An 18,201-nucleotide genomic window follows, 5' to 3' on the forward strand; every position below is an offset into this window, starting at 1 on the left:
AGTGAGTGTGGGGAGACTGACTCGGAAAATTTCTCAGCTCGTTTCATAGAATAAACTGTTGGTGCTGAGATAATACACAGAACGAAACGGCCGTCGACTTCGCTCTGTAGCGTTGTGTAATGCTGGGCTGCAAATCGAGTTTTGTTTTCTTGCTAAATCTGTCATTTATGAAGCAAACTGGTCGAGATGTTGCCCTAAAGAAAAGGTGCTGTTACTGAAAACTCAGTCAACCTAAAGGTCAAAGTACAAGGTCATCCCTCGTGGAGCTTTATAAAATAAAAGCTTGTCATGTGGCTTACCTTTTAGCCTCGTAGTTATTTTTTTTAGATTTACAACCAAATTTTAAAGAGTAGCAGACTCTACCTTTTTTTTTAAATCTATAAATTTTAAAAAGCGATTTCTGCCTGTTTACCAGCTGCGGCAGCAGAGATGACAGCTGTCAATATGGGGGATGTTGGTAAAAATCCCCCGACTGGGATGGTTGTGGTCTTGCCACAGACATCCCACACACAGTCTGGAGTCTTCACTCATCCCAAAAGCAACGCGGTGAATATTACTTAGGATCATAAACGGCCTAAGTGAATGCCAGACTTTCAAAGGCCTTAAGTGTTAAAACTGTTTTTGCATGATTTGCATCTCCTTTTTTCATCCCTCGTTTCAACACGAAACAATAAATTCCTTTTGACAGGAAAAAAGCACTTAAAGTCCCACTATGATCATATTTTAATCTATTTTAAAAGTGTTCCTAGTGATCTTTTAATAATGATGTTTTTGGGCTAAATAAAAAAATTGTCATTTTCTAGGACATAGTTTCTGCAGAGCAGCGGGAGTTCATTCGAAATTTGTCTCAGAGTTGTGGGTGGGACTGTTGGCGCAGAGTAAGCAAACCATCCTTCTGCTTATGTGCTCTCTCCTGCTAGCTTACAGCCCCTCACAACCCCAACCCAACATTAGGGGTGCAAGAAAAATGGCAATCAATATCAGAGCTATCCAGCCGTACAGTTTTGATCCAGATTCCAGCTCAGACGAGGAAAACAAAGATGTACATGGATCTATTTGGCTGCAAGTGGATGCATCACAATGGAGCGGAGCAGAGAGCTTGTGGCTTGCCATAGTAACTTCTACATCACATCTACAACTTTTTTCAAAATGCTCTTAATTCATAATAATTTAAATGAATAAATCCTCTTAAATGCAATTTTAAGCATAATTTTCTGTATGTTTGTTATGAAAAAAAATGTCACAAGCACTATTTTCATTGGAGTGGGTCTTTAATGATGGGCATTAAACACAAAAAACACAAACACTTATTAGAAATTAAAAATACAATTTACAGATGCAACAGCGACTGACGATACAACCGACCATTAAAATGAACTTTAGAAAAATCTGATCAGAACATGGAATAAAAAAAAACTGAACTAAAGGAGGAGAAGAACCTCTCGTCTCGGGTGGAGGTGCAGGAGAACGCTGTGGTGGAGGCAGCTCAGTCATGGTACATTTTAAAGATGCAGCTTTTGATGACGCCCATGTATCTATCCCACACAACCTGATGCCTGAGAGGGGAAAAAACAGAAAAAGGCAAGATATTTAGGGAAAAAAAGGAGTGACGCACAGTGAGCCTCATGACCAACTGTAATTACGAAATCTGGGTTAACAGAGTAAATGAGGCAATCTCCATCCCTTCAGTACATTCAAGGGGGTATATGCTTCTCTATGAATATCTCTTTGTTAAGCTAGTACTGGTACAGAGCTGTGCAAACCCTTAACAACATTCCTGAGAGATAGCATCAGAGAAAAGGGAACTACAGTTTAAGAAATCGTGGGTGCGACTGGGAGACCCCCTCTGGCAGAAGAGAGATGTCTGTTTTTAAGAGAAGATGCTGCCTAAATATCCCCACACTTTAGCTTTTCTGAAGCCAAGCTGCCTTTGAGAACTTCAGGAAAGCTAAAGAAGAAAAAATAAACAATGTAACCCTGGCAGGACTGATAAAAGTGCAGAATAAATCCATAAAAATAACAGTGACTGACTTGAAGGTGTCGAGAATGTGCGCAGAGTTGGTGTAGTGCGTGAGATAGAGTTTCATGTCTGCAGCCGTCCAGTGGTCTGATCGACACGGCTCGATAAACTGCAAAAAGAAAAGGAGAGAAGGTTTTCAGGGCACCGTCTTATAAGAAGCTATTTTTATTCTTTACTGCCGCATAGATTAAACCTAAAAAAAAGAACTAACCTTTTCCACAAGATCAATAAAGAAATCTCTGACGTCTTTGGTGTTGGTTAATTTTGTAGCAATATTGACGAGGCCTCTGGAAAGATTCTGCAAGAGATGAAGATCTCTCGGTCTAAACACAATTACCAGATTACACTGAGGATGTGAAACTAGAGGGTGTAATGTCTCTCACCTTGAAATTAGCCTCCATCTCATTAAAAGCCTTTGTTTTCCCTCTGAGAGCAGTGCAGACCAAACTGAGCAGTGCAGGGCGGATTGAAAAGTTAGAAACACGAACAAGGTGGACGATTTCCCATCCAAACACAAGTGTTTGTACCTTTTGTGTTGATCCAGCAGGTCTTTGTCAGTAATTAAAACCTTCAGCTCCTTTAGTTCTTGTAGAAACTCTTTATCAAGATCGACATCCATGTCCTCCACCATGTTATCTAGATAAAGACAGACAGGAGCCAATTCAGGCCAACAGATTTTATTTCCTTCTGATTCTATAAAAACGTTGTAATTTTTTTTTTAATAAAAGCTTTTTCATAATATCACCATTCAGACTATAACTGGCTTGTGTCATTTAAGTCTAATTTAATGCGTTATGACGACCAGCAAGACCTGAAGGACCTCTGGTGGTCAGAGCGCCTCATTAACTTCTTTATCAAAAATTCATAGAAGACTTTTCTGTTTTTCTCTTTAGAATCCTGCTTAGTTTACAGCTTTGTTGGGTATTTTTTAATCTTCAAATAATAAACAAACAACAAAAACCCTACAAGATATCAATATCCATTCCGCAGGAAGATGTTGGTTAACTCTTTGAAGCCTGAATTTATTTCCCACTATGAGAAAAATAATTTCACTTGTGTTTCTGCTTTTATGTTGATGCTAAATCAGGGTAATATTGGAGCAGAAGAGGTTTGATCCATATTTGGATCAATATACATCATATCATGTTAGCAAAACAGCGAAGAAAACCCCCTGAAAAATCAAGAAGCCTCACCGACAGCTCCCACCGTCCAGTTGTTGATGAGCTGGCCGGCACAGAAGGCCAAGTCCTGAAACGTGAGATACTGCAGCTTCCTTTTCCCCGTCTCAAAGCGGTTGTTGGCAAAGAAAACAATGGCAGCATAATCCCTAAAACAATTTTAAAAATCCCAAAATTTTGATTCGTTATTTCTTCTGAATGAATCAAAATCTCCACCCAGAACAAAAAATGGAAGGCTATCAACATTATTTTGTCTCCTAATCAGAGCTGGGTTTTTTTTTTAAGTATTATCCCCAGAAATTACCTTGCAAGTTTGTCAGACAGCAGAAAGTGCTGACGTATGTTCTCCACCAGGGGTCCTTTCAGCTCTTCCACAACTTTGAAAACGCGTTTGAAGTTGTCAAACTGAAAGATTTTTCAGATTTACTCAAAAGAAGTGACATCACAAATGTGGAACCAGCTCCATGAACAACTGCACAGACTGTCAACTCATCATAATGAAAAACCATTTAACATGGGATATGTTTTCTTACCTGTCTTCTGCAGCTTTTCAGCATCACACCTGTCTTGGCACTGATGTCATCCAAATCTTTCTTTGTTCCTTTGGAGAGTTTCTTTCCCAGAACCTCTCGCACAAATACATCGTCAAAGGCATAGTATCTAAACGCAGAAGCACAAAGGGTCTTCTCAACGTGTCGTTTAAAAATGAGTGAAGGACGATCATGGAGTAGAAAAGAAAAGTTGTAGTAAGAGACATAAAGTTTGAAAGACTAAACCCAAGTCATCACCTCTCTATCAGCGTGGCTTGTCTGTGAGGCGGGATCTGGAACAGCAGCTGGTTGGCTAGTTTGGTCGGACTGTGCAGCAGACGCTCGCACATCTGGAAAGTCCGGTACTGGTCCATGGTATCGCTCAACACCACATCTGCTTTAGCATCAAACTCGTCCAAGACTCCCCCCTCCATGCGAACCTTCACTGCATCATTCACTGGTAGAAAAATCAGGTTTATTTACAGATGATCCACAGACGTGGATGAAATGAAATATACATCACTTTCTCGATAAGATAAGATAAGATAAGAAGCATGAACCGATATAAATATTTTTTACAAATCAAAGCAATGATAAAGTAAGTAAACACTCCACAATCTTCTGAATGAGAGTACAATAAACAATTTTATCATGGATTACACTGCAAATATTTTACTCAAAGGCTTATTCTGGCTGAAACAGAAGGACAAATGTAGCAGGACAGGGAGAGGAGGGCACGAAAGAAATCAGCCCAAGAAATAAGAAAAGAGGTGAGTTTGCCACAAACCCTCTGTGAAGGTTATGTGATCAGGTCCCCCATTCATTCATTCATTCATTCATTTCTTTTTAATCTTGTCAGGCAGATTACACAAAAGATTATGGGCAGATTTGCATGAACGTTTTGCCAGACGTGGCACGCGGCCCAACTTAAAAGTGATTAACTTCTCATGGACACAAAAATCCACATTTGTTTTTTCTGAGCGCTGGCAGAAAGGTGTTTAAAGGGCCTAAACCATGCTATTCTGAAGCCTTTATAATAAACAATATCTATGTAAATGAGGATATATTACCTTTGCCACACCAAAGGAGGAATATTTATCAAATATTTGTTATTTTCCTGAGTTCTTTTGTACTGAGCCCGTGACCTGACATGGGTAGAATAATAAATATCTTGTTCCCGCAAAGTAATATCTCATTCGCACGCAATAATTAAGTTGTGTGAACGAAATGATTATTCACGTCAAGTCATTCATAAACACGGATGTGAGCAATATTAGGATTTACAGCAGATACCTTCACATTTCTATCTGTGTGTGCCGCACTACATTGCATGGAAGACATGGAGGATGTTTAGAGATCAGATTGATTTTTTTTAAAGCACAAAAGCATCTGTAATCGGGTCTCCCTGTCTGGATTCATTCACATACGCAGTCCATCCTGCTGCAAAAGCCGCTTTCTGCCGCTATCTCCGTGTCTCTGTGACCCACATGCGTTCAAGAGGGGAAAAACTAAAAACAAGAATGATCGATTTATTATTGTCTCGATGAAAATAAGAAAAATATCATAAGATTTAAGATTCCCAAGCTTCGCCATACCGCACCAATTCACCGGACATAGCTCTTACTAGCTCCGTTGCAGAGCTCTTTTGCTTGTCTCATTTGTATTTGTGGATTGGATGGGCTGGTGATCAGAAAGCAGGTTTTTAATGGAAATACTCAGAAATGCGTGAATGGATCAAAACACCGCTTTGGGGTTTCTTCTCATGAGGAATGATTATCATACACTTAAAAGCTCAACATTTGGACTTTTTTACTTTGACTCAAATAGATTGGTATGTAGAGTATAAAAATCTAAGAGTATAATCTGTGCAGACGGTGAAATTAACAGTGAATTTCACTTTTACACGTTTTTTTTCTTGAGGTCTTAGATTTTAATATAAAATATAAACAGACACAGATTACATGTTTTTATAAAATCACTGTTAGTGTGTTCATACATCTAATCAGAGTCATCCTTAACTCATCTGTGAACAAATTAATTATAGATTTCTCTTATTTCTGTAGAATCTTCTATTTGTTAAAATAATTCAGATACTATTTTAGTTACTAAGGCCAAACCCACAGAGGGCAATTTTCCTAATTTTTCCAAATAAAATAGACACCAGAAGCAAGTATTTTCTTTATTATACTTATTCTTATGTTCATGATCAAATATTTTATTTAGTCAAATAAGTCATGTATGTATGCTTTGTTTTACTTTTTTATTTTCATCATCTTTGCAAAAAATTTCTTTCATTTTTATAGATTAATTTATGATTTGCTGAAAATATTTATTATATAATAATTTATTTGCATGTTAAAAAATACTAACTGCATCAAATCGTTTCCATGCAATTTCCAAGTTAAAAAAATAATCATCCTATTTAAAGAAAAAAAACTATTATATTGTAAAATGACTTAACTAAAAGTACTTTCAAAATTATTTATGAATACAAAAGCTAATGCCATGGCACTAAAGTAGAGTTTTTAAAAGAACAATGAATCAAATCAACCTTACCTGTAAAGTTTACAATGCAGACTTTTGGAATCCACGAATTTGATTTATTTTACATTACAATAATTTCTTGAATTTTTTGGCAACAAAACTACTGTTCTATTCGTTATTAAATGTTATAATATCCTTATCAAATTAAGTTCCACTTTAGATCATTACATGATAAAAACTATTTTTCATAACTAAACAAAAAGATTTAGTATTGGAAATTAAAATTAATAATAAATCCTCAATCCAAACTATGTTAAATATGAAGCTAACTTGTGAATCAAATCCCTTTAGTTGTGATGACCATGATGCAAACAATTAATTTAATTATTTAATTAAGTAATTTTAACAGTGATCATCTTCTCATGTTGTGCAGCTGTCACAGACATGACATCATGTCTCAACCAGACAAGTGTTATTAGAAGATCAAACGGAGGATGTTGTTACTCTCCTACCTGTGTATCCATCCAACCAGAGCTGGTAAACTTCTTCGCTCATGATGATGGTGTTCCCTACAAACACATCCAGTTCTACTGCCATCTGTGAAGGTCGAAGAAAAAGAACCGGACGTTAGAAAATAGGGTTAAGTTAAGGCAGGTTAAGTGAATAACAGCAGAAATTAAACTAACTCAGACAAGTTAAAATATTACAACTCTATTTTCTACCTTGTTTTCAGCGTTGAATGAACTGGTTTTTATGTAAGAACCTTTGATTAAAAGTAACTCTTTGGTTTCTGTTAGCTGGGCTTTGGTGGACTCGCCATCGATAATTGGCTTTAGCTTCAGTGCTAGCTAGGTAGCAAAGTTAGCATCCGTTCATTTACAGAGAAAAAAAAACTATCATACGACGAAACTGTGACATGGCACAAAATTGAAAAGAAAAAACAATAAATAAATAAAACGCAATCAAACAACTGCCGTAGGCTTAAAAAGCAGTTTACAGCACGAACATCTCTGATAAAACGGTACTCGATCTCTGTGGTTTGGGCTCTGCAGTGTCAACACACTAACACGAGCTTCCGGTGACGTGACGTCATAGGAAGTCTCAGCCAATCGCATGAAATCATGAAGCGGGGCTGCAAAATAAAATAAAAAAAGATAAAATATCTATAATGTTATAATAAGTTGATAATTTTTCCCCCCAAAAGAAATCTCTCACTTAAGTGGTGTATACATACACAAACCAAACAGAATTTACAATTTTTTAGACTAAATTCTAAATTTAGAGTTTTTAATAATGTAGGTGTCCCTGTCAGGTTACAGAATGTAAAGGTGAAGAAGGTGGACAATTCTAAATGCATTGTCTGGAATAATGCAGAGATGAACAGGTGTGACTAACAGTTTAGAGTTGTCATCAAGAATGAATGAAAAGGTGCAGAAGACTTTGGGGAGAACAGATATGTTGTTGGTTTGGAGACAGAGGCTCTGAGAAACAAACTGGAGGCAGAGCTGAACATGTTTAGGTTCTCTTTATAGGACTGGCAATAACAGGTAGGATCAGGCATTAGTTTATCAGAGGGACTGTTTCGAATGTTTTGGTGAAAAAAGACAGGAAAACGAGATTTAGAAGATTCAGATGAAGAATGAACTATAAAATATATTTGCAAAAGGATACCTGCACTCCTACTGCCATGACCAAGGCCCTATGGAAACTCCTGCAGGAACTCCAGCGATGTAGTGAAAGAGAACATGAGTTTTGGCTGGCATCAGTGAGGAGGATGCAGAGGGATATTGTCCTGTAGCGAACAGCCAAAAGGAGAAAAAAAAGAGTAAATTGGAACAGTTCTTCGAGATCTAAATAACACAGGGCAATCTTTTGGGAACAAACAATGTATAGTTTACAGCAACAATTTAAAAGTATACTTAATAGGATACATGCTGTAATAAGTATATATATACAGTATTATAATGACATTTTGCTCAAAGTGTGTGAAGATGTTTGAAGATTAGGCTGGAGTTTTGTTTGTTTTAGTTTGTTTGCAACATAATTTGATATAATATTCTTATTAAATTATATCATCTCATACTTTCTTTCCTTTTCAAACAAACACAAGAAAATGTTAATTGCTATTTGCTGCTACAGTTCAAGAAAAGCACACCTAAACATTTTTTTTTGCAAGTTAGAAAACAGCCGAAACATGTGATTTACATGTGATATACTTTTTTCCCCCCATTAATAGTTAATTTAATAGTGAAACGTATGGTAACATTTATCTACTGCATTTGCTTTGTGCTGTGCACGATCACAGAGGAGGCTGTGGTCTATCCAATCTGCTTCAGGGTGAGGGCGACGCGCACATGGTCAGTTTTTCAGTCCATCACAGGCACACAGACAAACAACCACTGAAGCATGTTTTTGGACTGAGAGAGGAAACAGAGCTAACCAACAAGGACTTTAACCAACACCTTCTTGCTGTGAGGAGCTAAGCACTACACCAGTGTGCAGCCCAGTACAACTCCATTCATTCATTTTTTTAAAATATTTTTCAATAAGATTATTTGAACAACCAAACAGCTCCAATCAACTGTACTAATTTCCCATTAATGTAACACAAATTCATTACATTTTTATTTCTCTCAGCTTAAAATCAAATGATGGTGAATAATCAAAACGGTCTGCAGCAGAGCATTTTACAGCACCGCTCATTTTTCTGGCTGACCTTTGTTCTTGCATTAATGAATTCATTACAAACTTCATAACATCAAAAATAGACATATTTGCCTGAAGCAACTCTACAGTTTATGGTTTGCTTTGCTGCTTGCTTGTACACAATCTGCTCTCTTTTCCTCTGGGGATTAATCCAAATAAATCCCTGTAAATCTCTCTCCTCACCCTCCCTTTCTGTGTTTCCGCGCGTGTCCTTTAAAATCGCAACATGGGGAGAAAAAAAGAGCCAGTCATTGTGTCCTTTTTCTCAGATCTCTTGCAGCACGTCAACACTCTCATTTCTAACCTCATATGACACCCAGAGTCCATGCACAGATTCCCACTTGCAGGGTTAACACCCTGCATTGTTGTGGCCTCACTGAAACAATGGAGGTGGGACAGAGGCCGGAAGGATGTGGCTGAATGCCTCAGCATAAACCCATGAAAAAAAAGTCTATCGTCACAAAATGTTCTGTGGAAAGAAACTTGTAATGTCTCATGATGTATTTACTCCATACTTCACTGCTCTTAGAACCCTGAAAACATGCTATCATTCAAAAGATCAGAATGAACTCCTGGTGTACAGACTCAAACAGTCCTTCATTGTTTCTCATCTAAACTCTGCTTCTGTTTGTCTGGTTTTATGGGACAATTTGTGGGGGGGAAACAGATTTAATTATAGACATAGTGATTTCTTTTTGTTAAATAATTTTGACTTCAGCTTTGTCCCACACAAACTTTTAAAGTAACAACTGGAAAGAATAGAAAAAACCCCACAAACGTTTCAGATTTCCACAATTTACCACATGTCAAGTTCTCACATATCATACAATGTACAACTTCCTGCAATTCTTTTCAAAAGAAACCTTCCACTATTTTCCATCACAGTGAGCCTGAACATCACACACTGGTTCCACATGTGCGCTCTAAAGTGTAAATGCACACAAGTTAAAGGTATAAAAACGCTTGTTATTTTGAAATGTGAAATCAAATATGTTAAATATGTCTCAACAAACAGCTTCGTAATGAAGAAAATGTGAAAAACATGAAAATAAACTTATTGGGTGCATCTCTGTCCTCAAATAGTTGGTTTGTTTGGATCTTTAAAATGCTGAACAGCAGTCATTTAACCATAAATCCTTTCAACATAAGACAGATGCAGAAAATCAGAATGAAAATCTGCAACCACGTTTTATGTATCTTGTGAGGAGCACTTTCAGGTCCCGACATTGCTACCAAATTCTTTAGTTAAGTCTTGGGCGTTAAACCAACAAATGCTTCCCTACAGTTGTTGAGAAAGCTTTTCACTTCCTCTGATAAAATGTCAGCAGGAAAATGTACACATTCCGGTGGGTGACAACTAATTAGAGTTTAACAACACAGGAAAAGACTGTGTCCTATTTTTGAGTTTTTAGTATACCTTGATTATAAATTTATGTCCACAACAAATTACTTAAAAAAACATTTAGCAAAGACTTTGATCCATGGCAATTATTTTAACAGTAGGGGCCATGTGCTCAGAAGTTCATATTCATAAATGGGCAAACACTTTATCAAAAGGGATCGTTGTTGTCCATTCTGGTTCCATGATGCTGCTACTGAGTGGGCGTGTAACGATTCAATTTAATAAAAAATTGATTCACATCATAATTTTCCAGATTCCTTGCATTTCTTCAAGATAATCAAGTGTAAATTAAATATGTATACAAACAAACAAACAAGTAACAAGAATTAATGGCAAATCCACTCACCTTTTAGTTTAATAAGTTCGGTCCACTGTTGCATTTCCAGATCAAAATAATACAAACAGAACATTATTGGAAAATTCTACCACACTGTTTGGTCACACATTTTTGCAAAATTCAAAACTTGGTCGTTTTTTGCTGCTTTCACATGTTTGTTGTCCACTGTTATAGCATTTGGTCCTTTTGCATTATAGTAAAATAAACCTCAATCCAAATAGTATTTTCCAGTATTAATTTCAAATGATTTATTTCATTTTGAAATAATTTGATATGGCACAAGTCAATTCAGTTACCAACTTGCCTCAGGCAGATTGATCTGGATGGTTTGTAGAAATGTAAATCGATAATACATATGTTTAATTAATTGTTACACCCCTTCTACTGAATGTCACAGATGACTAACCTGCATCAAAAAGCACTTTGTTTCGTGCTTTTATTTTGAAGGACAGCGGGAGCCTGTTCCGGTGCAGCTGCGTGTTGAACGGTGTGGACGCGCAGCTCGGCAGAGTGGTGGAAGTGGTGGAGGCGGACATTGTTGTGGTTAACAGTTCAGCCCTGGAGGATGTGGGGATGCAGCGCGTTTGATAGCAGGTGAGAGTGGACTGTTATTCATCCGCGTTACACAACGACGTGGCGACGCTCGGGGAGAGCGCGCGGCTGCGGCGCAGAGCCTTTCAACACCCGCACATCCGCCGAGCTCATCAATGTGGCGGTGCGAGCACCGTGAAAAAGCACAACATCTGCAGGGCGGGCTGGAATAAGCCCCCGTGGATAGACCGCGCCTTTTTTTTTTTTTTGGTTCAGAAACGCTGTTTTTGACGCTGGGAGGTGAAAGGAGAGGTGGACAAACGGAAGGTGCCGCGCTCCCCGAGGCCCGAGAAGGGGGGCCCGCTATGCTGAGTCTGACAGATTGACGTTAATGGGAGCTTGCGGTGCATCTTCATCCACGACCTCATTAAGGCATTGTGCTCTGTGGGCGGATTTGACACAGAAACAGGACAGGAGCCGCGGAATGAAAAGATCCCACCATTTTATGAAACATCCAGTGATTAAGTCACATCTGGAAAACGGTGAGGTGAAGATGAGGATGTGGTAACTGTGTTGGCATTAAATCCAGCTGTAATTCAACCTCAGGAACCCACTGACTGGACTTTCACATTTAAAATGGGCAGTGACGGTGAGGTGATCAACAGAGAACTGTCCAAGATGTCAGACGAGGATTTACTGGCCTGTTCCAAAGAGGAGCTGGTGAGCCGGCTGCGGAAAGAGGAATCAGAGAAGATATCCGCTCTGATCCAACGCGGCCGGCTGATCAAAGAAGTCAACAAACAGCTGCAGGGACACCTTCTGGAAATCAGGGAACTGAAAGTCATCAACCAGCGGCTGCAAGAGGAGAACGTGGAACTGCGAGACCTGTGCTGCTTTCTGGATGACGACCGGCTTAAAGTGAAAAAGCTGGCCCGGGAATGGCAGCTGTTTGGGCATCACGCAGCCAAAGTGATGCGTGAGGACCTAGGTGGGTACTTAAAAAAGCTCGCCGACCTGGAGCGAATGCAGGACGGGCTGGTGAAGGAGAATCTAGACCTGAAGGAGCTGTGCCTGGTGCTGGAGGAGGAGTGCGTGAGCAGGAGCGACTCCAGTCCCGGAGGGTCGACGGAGCTCAACCTGCCCTGCATGGTCGCCCGGGACCTTGGAGACGGGAGCTCCAGCACCGGCAGCGTGGGAAGTCCGGACCAACTTCACTTGGTGTGCTCACCTGACGACTGATGGCAGCTTTACGTCAGCAATCAGGGCTTCTCCTCCTCATGCAGGGAGGAGGCTGTGAAACAAAATTAGGGCTGCCTGAATGCTGCTAAGAATTTTGTGCCACTTACGGTTTTGATGATAAACTTCAGGACTTTACAAAGACATGTCATTTCCCACATAGGGTGTCTACATTTTACAGTATTTTTAACGATTCTTCTGGGATTTCTCCTTTTTCAGTCATGTATTGTAAAAAAAAAAAAGGAAAGAAATGGGACCAAAAAGTGGGTCACATGTGTAAATTTATCTCATGCACTGGACTAGCCTACACTGGTATAAAAGCCTTTTATTTCTACTGCACTGGACAGCACAATCTTAGATCTCCAAATGGCAGATCTCAAGATTTGTTTGAGTCCAGTTTCGAGCCATATTAGGTCCACTGAAACCCAATAGCAGTGACATAGAAGCATTGTGATGAAAACACAACTATTTGATATGAGGTTTTTTCTAGAAACAAACCCACTCTGCTCCTCAGGACAGGATATGAGTGCCATACGATGACTGGACTGTTCAGGCAGTTTGTGATGGCCCACGCGGGGGGGGGGGGGGGGGGGGGGGGGGTCCTGGCTGAGTGGGGCTGCCTTGTAGGATCTAGTTAATGTGAGCAGTCAACACAAAAGTTGCAGATCTAAAAATTACTGATGGAGCTAAACTAAAAAAAAAGAAGTTTATAAAAACCCATCTGGGAAACTTTGAATCAAACTGGAAGGTCTACAAGTTTTTAATGATTTTTCTTCTATTTGAGTGGGTTAGAGACGGTTGTTTAGACATTTTTATGATATTCATTTGGTATACCGCTGTATTTCTTTAGGCCGGTAATTCCCGGCTCTTCTTCTTCTGTAAGTCATGTTTTTGTATTTAATCTGTAACGTACAGGATCATCTCACCTTTGACCCCTTCTTTCTATTGGTTTGTCTGTATTAACGGAACTAACTATTTTCTGTTGGAATCATAAATGACGCACATGGATTAGAAAAAGACTTAATTTGTGGTCAGCTGTTTCATTGGTGGGCTATGCTCGTAGTGCACTAAAGAGCTTTAAATACAGTGGGTGTGACACCCTGTTGCTGTCCCGACTGTTCATTGTGTGCTTGAGCGTTCACGTGACGGCAAACGCTGGATCGATTTCTGCACTGGTTGTTCTGACATTCTGTGTTGGTTTCTAACTCGGGCTCCGCCTCTGACACTGGAGCCTCATTTCAGCGATCCAGCGCTGCCTTTACTGTAGCCACAGGTGATTTAGCGGGAGATTTTGGGGAAGCTGTGGGCCTGTCACAGCTAAGGGGTCAGGAAGCGGTCAACACGCACCTTCGTGAGCTGCCATTAGAAATCAGCATCACAATTGATTACCTTTGCACTTTTTCGGCTCAATTAACTCCTTTTTTAATGAGAGCTAAAGTGATTTCCTAGAATTTATGTCATTAATGAACATGTTTTAATTGACCAAACATGCTAAGGGGGGAAAAAGGGAAAATATGTGTTATTTATGTGAAACTGCATGCAAATAATAATTAATTTAAACTGTCAAGTTGAAAAATAGCAACCAGTGTTTTAGTTATTACAATATCCTGGTACTTGCAAAAAAAAAAGTCACAATTTCTACTAACTAACAAATTTTAACAACTTTTCACCTTCGCCCACTTTTTTTGAATTTTATTTTATTTATTTTAGTCACAGTTTTGACAAAAGCTCAAAGTAAGGCACGGCCCTCCATGTCTGAAAGTTTAAAAATATATTACACTCTCAAAATAAATATGTGAATAACGGTCAGTATCAACACCTATGGTCCAGCCTTAGAGGTCAATGTAGAGTATTCAGAATAACAGTAATGACCAAAATTGTAATAATTGTTTCCCTTTTCAAAGACAGTTTTTAAAAACATAAAGTTAATAACAAATTTCAAGCTACGCTGTTATCAAATTCTCAAGAAACCAATATATAAACTTTTCTTTAGAGTGTATATACTCTGCATGCAGTGATTAAATCTCACACATTTCTATTCCACAATATGGCTTTTAAACATCAAAATATAAAGACTTTTTTAAATAGTAGGAAGAGTGTAACATTCACATTCTAGTAGTGCCTCAAACTTTGAAATAGTCTAAGAAAAGACTGAAATGAAGTGGCTGATCATCCTGAAATGCCTAAGATCACTTTCATTTCCATCACTTTCCCCAGAGATAGCTCTGTCAAACGTCTCCCCTCCGCTGACTGAGGTGAGTGTTAGTGTTGGCTGCCGGCTACGCAGATCACAGGGTGAGGATGGAGGGGGAGTGCAGAGAGTGGTCGGACTGATCGCCACTGCTGCTGCTGCGGCGGTGAGCAATCCCGCAGGGCTCTCGGGCCCCCGGCTGCTGGTGGGATGTAACGTGAGACGTGGTGGAGGAGCTGGCATCCGAGGAGCCACCTGGATAGGTGAAGACCATGTTGGATGAAAAGGAGAGGAGGGAAGGAGTAGATATGAGAATGGGGGTGTGGAGGGACTCGGACTCGGTGGCAAACGTAGATGAGGTAGAAGCCACAGGCCTGGTGGGGAGAGTAATCTTGGGTTTGGGCTTCTCCATCTTGACTGGTGGTTTTTTTGAAGGTCCAGGGATGCTTAATTCCACTGGCTCCATCTTGATGGCTCCTAAAGAAGAAGCTGCTGGAGTTGGGTCGGAATCTGAATCAGATTCTTCTATTTTGCAAATAGGGCGGTGAGCTTCCAGAACAAGCTCCAGCTTCTCTTTTTCTTTTTGTAAGTCAGCGATTTCCTTCTTCAGACGGGACTTTTCGTCCTCCAGCTGGTCCGTCTCCTACACCAAGGAAAAGTAAGCAGAGAAAAATAAGTTGAAGTACAGTTAAACCTGACTCTAAACTCACAGCATTGTTCGGTGTTTACTCACGCTTTGCAGCGAGTCTGTCAGCTCCCGGCGACGATTGCGACATTTCGCCGCAGCCATTTTATTCCTTTCTCTTCTTATTCTGCGCCTTTCCAGCTCGTCTTGGGAAAGCTTTGATTAGAAACAGGAAATAAGAAAAGTTACAATGAATAAAACAACTTTAGATTAAAATGCAGAAAGAAAGAAAACAGCAACCAAGTCCAGGTGATGTTGAAGGACAAATACTGCCACCATGTGTCCACAGACAGTCATGGCAGCTGAATTATTTAGGAAGACTGAGCTTCTGTGCGTGACACCACAACACTGACTGCATTCGACACCCTACTACATAATTACTGATGCGGCAATATTTCCCGCCCTTCCTGAAGGATGACTCACTCCCTCAGACTCGTGACTCAGGTGTGAGTCACAGAGATTGGCTTGCCCCTGTGAGTCACATGACAAAGCACTTCCTGTGCCATGAAGTTACAAAGTTGGGACGGGGATATGTGCCAACATGTGTCCGGTAAAGACAAATGATGACACAGAGGGGCAATGATGCTTTTAATGTGTAGTATCTCTGATTTCTAGCAATTTTTCACATATGATTCAATAGTTTTTCTGTCAGTAATTCAAATAAAGTCCATCAAATGACATACAGGATCAAACTGTTGTATACCCCCAGTGGACAAATGCAATCGGTTTTTTTTAAAGTTAAGTGGTAATGTTTAAAAACACATTTTTGTAAACATCCTTTTGCAGAGGGTTGATTGTGTGTATGTAATAAGGATATGACACACTTATGTCACTGAAAGTAACAGGAAATGACACATAAGGGATTTAGCCACTATCTCCACTCCTTCATCTCCACTCCTTTGAATGAGAAGGAAAAAATAAACGCCAAGAAAGAAAATGAATCCAACTTATCTAACACTAAAGGCATGGCCAAACCCCATCACCAAAGACTTTTCAAAAGATTTATGCCTTTTTTCCTTGTACTTACCTGTTCATCATTCCTCCGCCTGGAGGAATGTGCAGTAGGTGCTCTTATCACACCAGGTCTAAGGAGGTAGGACGGGGAAGGCTGTGGACCCATCGCCCTCGCCGCCGGCATTGTTGGGTAAGGAGCCACAGGTGATCGGGAAGGGCCTGGAGGATGCATGAGAGACGGCTGGACCATCCACTGAAGGTCCTGGTTTGTTGTGATGGCGTTGAGGCTGGGAACAAAGTGACTGCTACCCGCCATTGTAAACTTCTGAAATAAAACCAAACAGATTATAGTCATGAAGAAACTAAGTCCAGCATTAGTGTGACTGATCGGACACACAGAAGAACTTTGAAACACATTTATGATCTGAAAAACCCTATAGATGTTTTGAGTTGTGTAATTAAACTAGAATAGGAAAGGTCCAACTATTGTTATTGTGAAACAGAAAACAGGAGCTTTAAAAATATACAGCTAAAGCAAAACTAGTGTATAACCTTTCGTATTGATGATAATAATGAAACTAATTTTGATAATCCCTCAATCATTCAGAATAATTCCATTAAATAATGTCAGAACAGTACCAATACCTGTTCCTGTTGCGTGGTCGAAGTGCTGACGCCTCCCAGTGATATGGAGCTTGACCCAGAGACCGCACCTGAGTATGGCGGGTTCCCTCTTCCCTGACTTCCAAAGTTTCGAAACATCCTTTCACCGTCAACGAAAAAGACAACGAATCTGGCCGGGACCTTTTAAGCGTGTGAGCTTAACTTTCGAGATGAGTCTTGCTTGTTAATTCAAACTCAGGGTGAGCCCACCTTTTTGTCGTAAATCGGTAGATTCCAATTCGGTAAGGGTGACAGGGGGGAACAAGGAAGAAGAACTTTCCCTAAGTTTCTCTCAAAACAACCAAAGTTTTGAGAAAATGATCGTTGGTGTTGGTCCTCGTCCTTAGTCATAAATGACAAGTGAAAAGTCTGGAAAGAATTTGTACGATGTAAACTGTTAAGGTTGTTCTTTAAGTTTACCCCGCCCCTCCGCGATTACGGGAAATAGTGCTGTCTGGAATCTCTCACGAATTTTACCACGTGCCGTGACGTCACTGTCCATATATGGCAATAGTTTCCTCCCAATGATACAACGCCCGGGATTCTTGAAGCTGCTTCTGCCCGTGGTTAGAAACTGAAACAGGGGATTTTATTATCCAATGCGTGACGGAAATAAAAGTATCTTTCCAAAGTTCAGGTGAGAAAGAAGGCTTTTATTTCAACAAGGGAAGAGAGAGCATGCATGCAGCTAAATTAACGTATTAAATGTTTGAAGAAAATCCTCAAAACCACAAACAAAATATAATTTTTGAACTTTTTATTATAAGATGGAATAATTCGTACTTAATAACCTATATTGATTCTCAATGATACATTAATTTAAATTAAATAAATAGACTTTTTTTACCCACACCAGCACTTAATCTAAAATAAAAGTAAAAAACTAAAAAGTTTTTCTAATTTAGATAGTCAACATTCATATATGCTTAGCCCACATACATTTTGATAAATGATGGATACTTTCACTTCATGCATGTATTTGATTTTGTAGATATAGAAAACAAAACTGTTTATGAACAACAATACATACTTAAAAATATGTTTGGCAATTATTTATATTTTAAACAGATTTGGTTATCTATATTATTCAAGCTTTAAAATGTATTTACAATTACCACACATCAAGCTAATTCCTTACTACTACTTCAATTAAACAACTCACTATAATGCTGCGTGACTCCCAGGATAAATTCCTATTTGGCAGAGATGGAAGCACATGTGCTTGTAATTTGAGGTTTTTGGGCTTTTACTCTCACTTTACAAACCTCTCTAGCACACAAGCTT

At 39.3% G+C, this 18,201-nt stretch overlaps 3 protein-coding genes across 4 annotated transcripts; 1 reads left to right on the forward strand and 2 right to left on the reverse strand.

Annotated features, from left to right (window-relative positions):
* Nucleotides 1-1,252: 1,252 nt before the first annotated feature.
* On the reverse strand, nucleotides 1,253-7,329 carry fibpa (fibroblast growth factor (acidic) intracellular binding protein a). The gene is made up of 11 exons (XM_004073136.5): nucleotides 6,935-7,329; nucleotides 6,725-6,809; nucleotides 3,987-4,185; nucleotides 3,732-3,858; nucleotides 3,503-3,603; nucleotides 3,214-3,347; nucleotides 2,548-2,656; nucleotides 2,404-2,467; nucleotides 2,232-2,318; nucleotides 2,032-2,129; nucleotides 1,253-1,556 (listed from the first exon to the last, which is right to left on the reverse strand). The coding sequence occupies exons 2-11, from the start codon at nucleotides 6,807-6,809 to the stop codon at nucleotides 1,487-1,489; spliced, it is 1,074 nt and encodes a 357-aa protein (XP_004073184.1). The 5' UTR covers nucleotides 6,935-7,329; the 3' UTR covers nucleotides 1,253-1,486.
* Nucleotides 7,330-11,126: 3,797 nt separating this feature from the next.
* Nucleotides 11,127-13,525, forward strand: ccdc85b (coiled-coil domain containing 85B). Its single transcript, XM_023959065.2, has one exon. It carries the CDS (start codon nucleotides 11,825-11,827, stop codon nucleotides 12,425-12,427), a length of 603 nt encoding a protein of 200 aa, XP_023814833.1. The 5' UTR covers nucleotides 11,127-11,824; the 3' UTR covers nucleotides 12,428-13,525.
* Nucleotides 13,526-14,104: 579 nt separating this feature from the next.
* fosl1a (FOS like 1, AP-1 transcription factor subunit a) lies at nucleotides 14,105-17,294 on the reverse strand. Of its 2 annotated transcripts, none has more exons than XM_004073137.5 (4): nucleotides 16,900-17,294; nucleotides 16,328-16,579; nucleotides 15,349-15,456; nucleotides 14,105-15,258 (listed from the first exon to the last, which is right to left on the reverse strand). In XM_004073137.5, exons 1-4 carry the CDS (start codon nucleotides 17,014-17,016, stop codon nucleotides 14,713-14,715), a joined length of 1,023 nt encoding a protein of 340 aa, XP_004073185.1. In that variant the 5' UTR covers nucleotides 17,017-17,294; the 3' UTR covers nucleotides 14,105-14,712. The 2 variants fall into 2 exon arrangements, with proteins under 2 accessions (XP_004073185.1, XP_011478289.1); XM_011479987.4 differs by having other exon boundaries at nucleotides 16,328-16,576; nucleotides 16,900-17,288.
* Between the last annotated feature and the right edge of the window lie 907 nt (nucleotides 17,295-18,201).

This window comes from Oryzias latipes, chromosome 10 (assembly GCF_053564925.1).
Source record: "Oryzias latipes strain Hd-rR chromosome 10, Olatipes_Hd-rR_3.1".
Lineage (NCBI taxonomy): Eukaryota > Metazoa > Chordata > Actinopteri > Beloniformes > Adrianichthyidae > Oryzias > Oryzias latipes.

Excerpts from the sequence above, each read along its gene's own strand:
- fosl1a (XM_004073137.5), bottom strand. The coding sequence starts at position 17,016 with ATGTTTCGAAACTTTGGAAGTCAGGGAAGAGGGAACCCGCCATACTCA. Across the intron at positions 16,580-16,899 it reads CGACCACGCAACAGGAACAG|AAGTTTACAATGGCGGGTAG; the intron begins GTATTGGTACTG and ends GTTTTATTTCAG. Across the intron at positions 15,457-16,327 it reads GGCGGAGGAATGATGAACAG|CTTTCCCAAGACGAGCTGGA; the intron begins GTAAGTACAAGG and ends TTCTAATCAAAG.
- ccdc85b (XM_023959065.2), top strand. The coding sequence starts at position 11,825 with ATGGGCAGTGACGGTGAGGTGATCAACAGAGAACTGTCCAAGATGTCA.
- fibpa (XM_004073136.5), bottom strand. The coding sequence starts at position 6,809 with ATGGCAGTAGAACTGGATGTGTTTGTAGGGAACACCATCATCATGAGC. Across the intron at positions 3,348-3,502 it reads CTGTCTGACAAACTTGCAAG|GGATTATGCTGCCATTGTTT; the intron begins GTAATTTCTGGG and ends AAATTGTTTTAG. Across the intron at positions 2,130-2,231 it reads TTATTGATCTTGTGGAAAAG|TTTATCGAGCCGTGTCGATC; the intron begins GTTAGTTCTTTT and ends TTCTTTTTGCAG.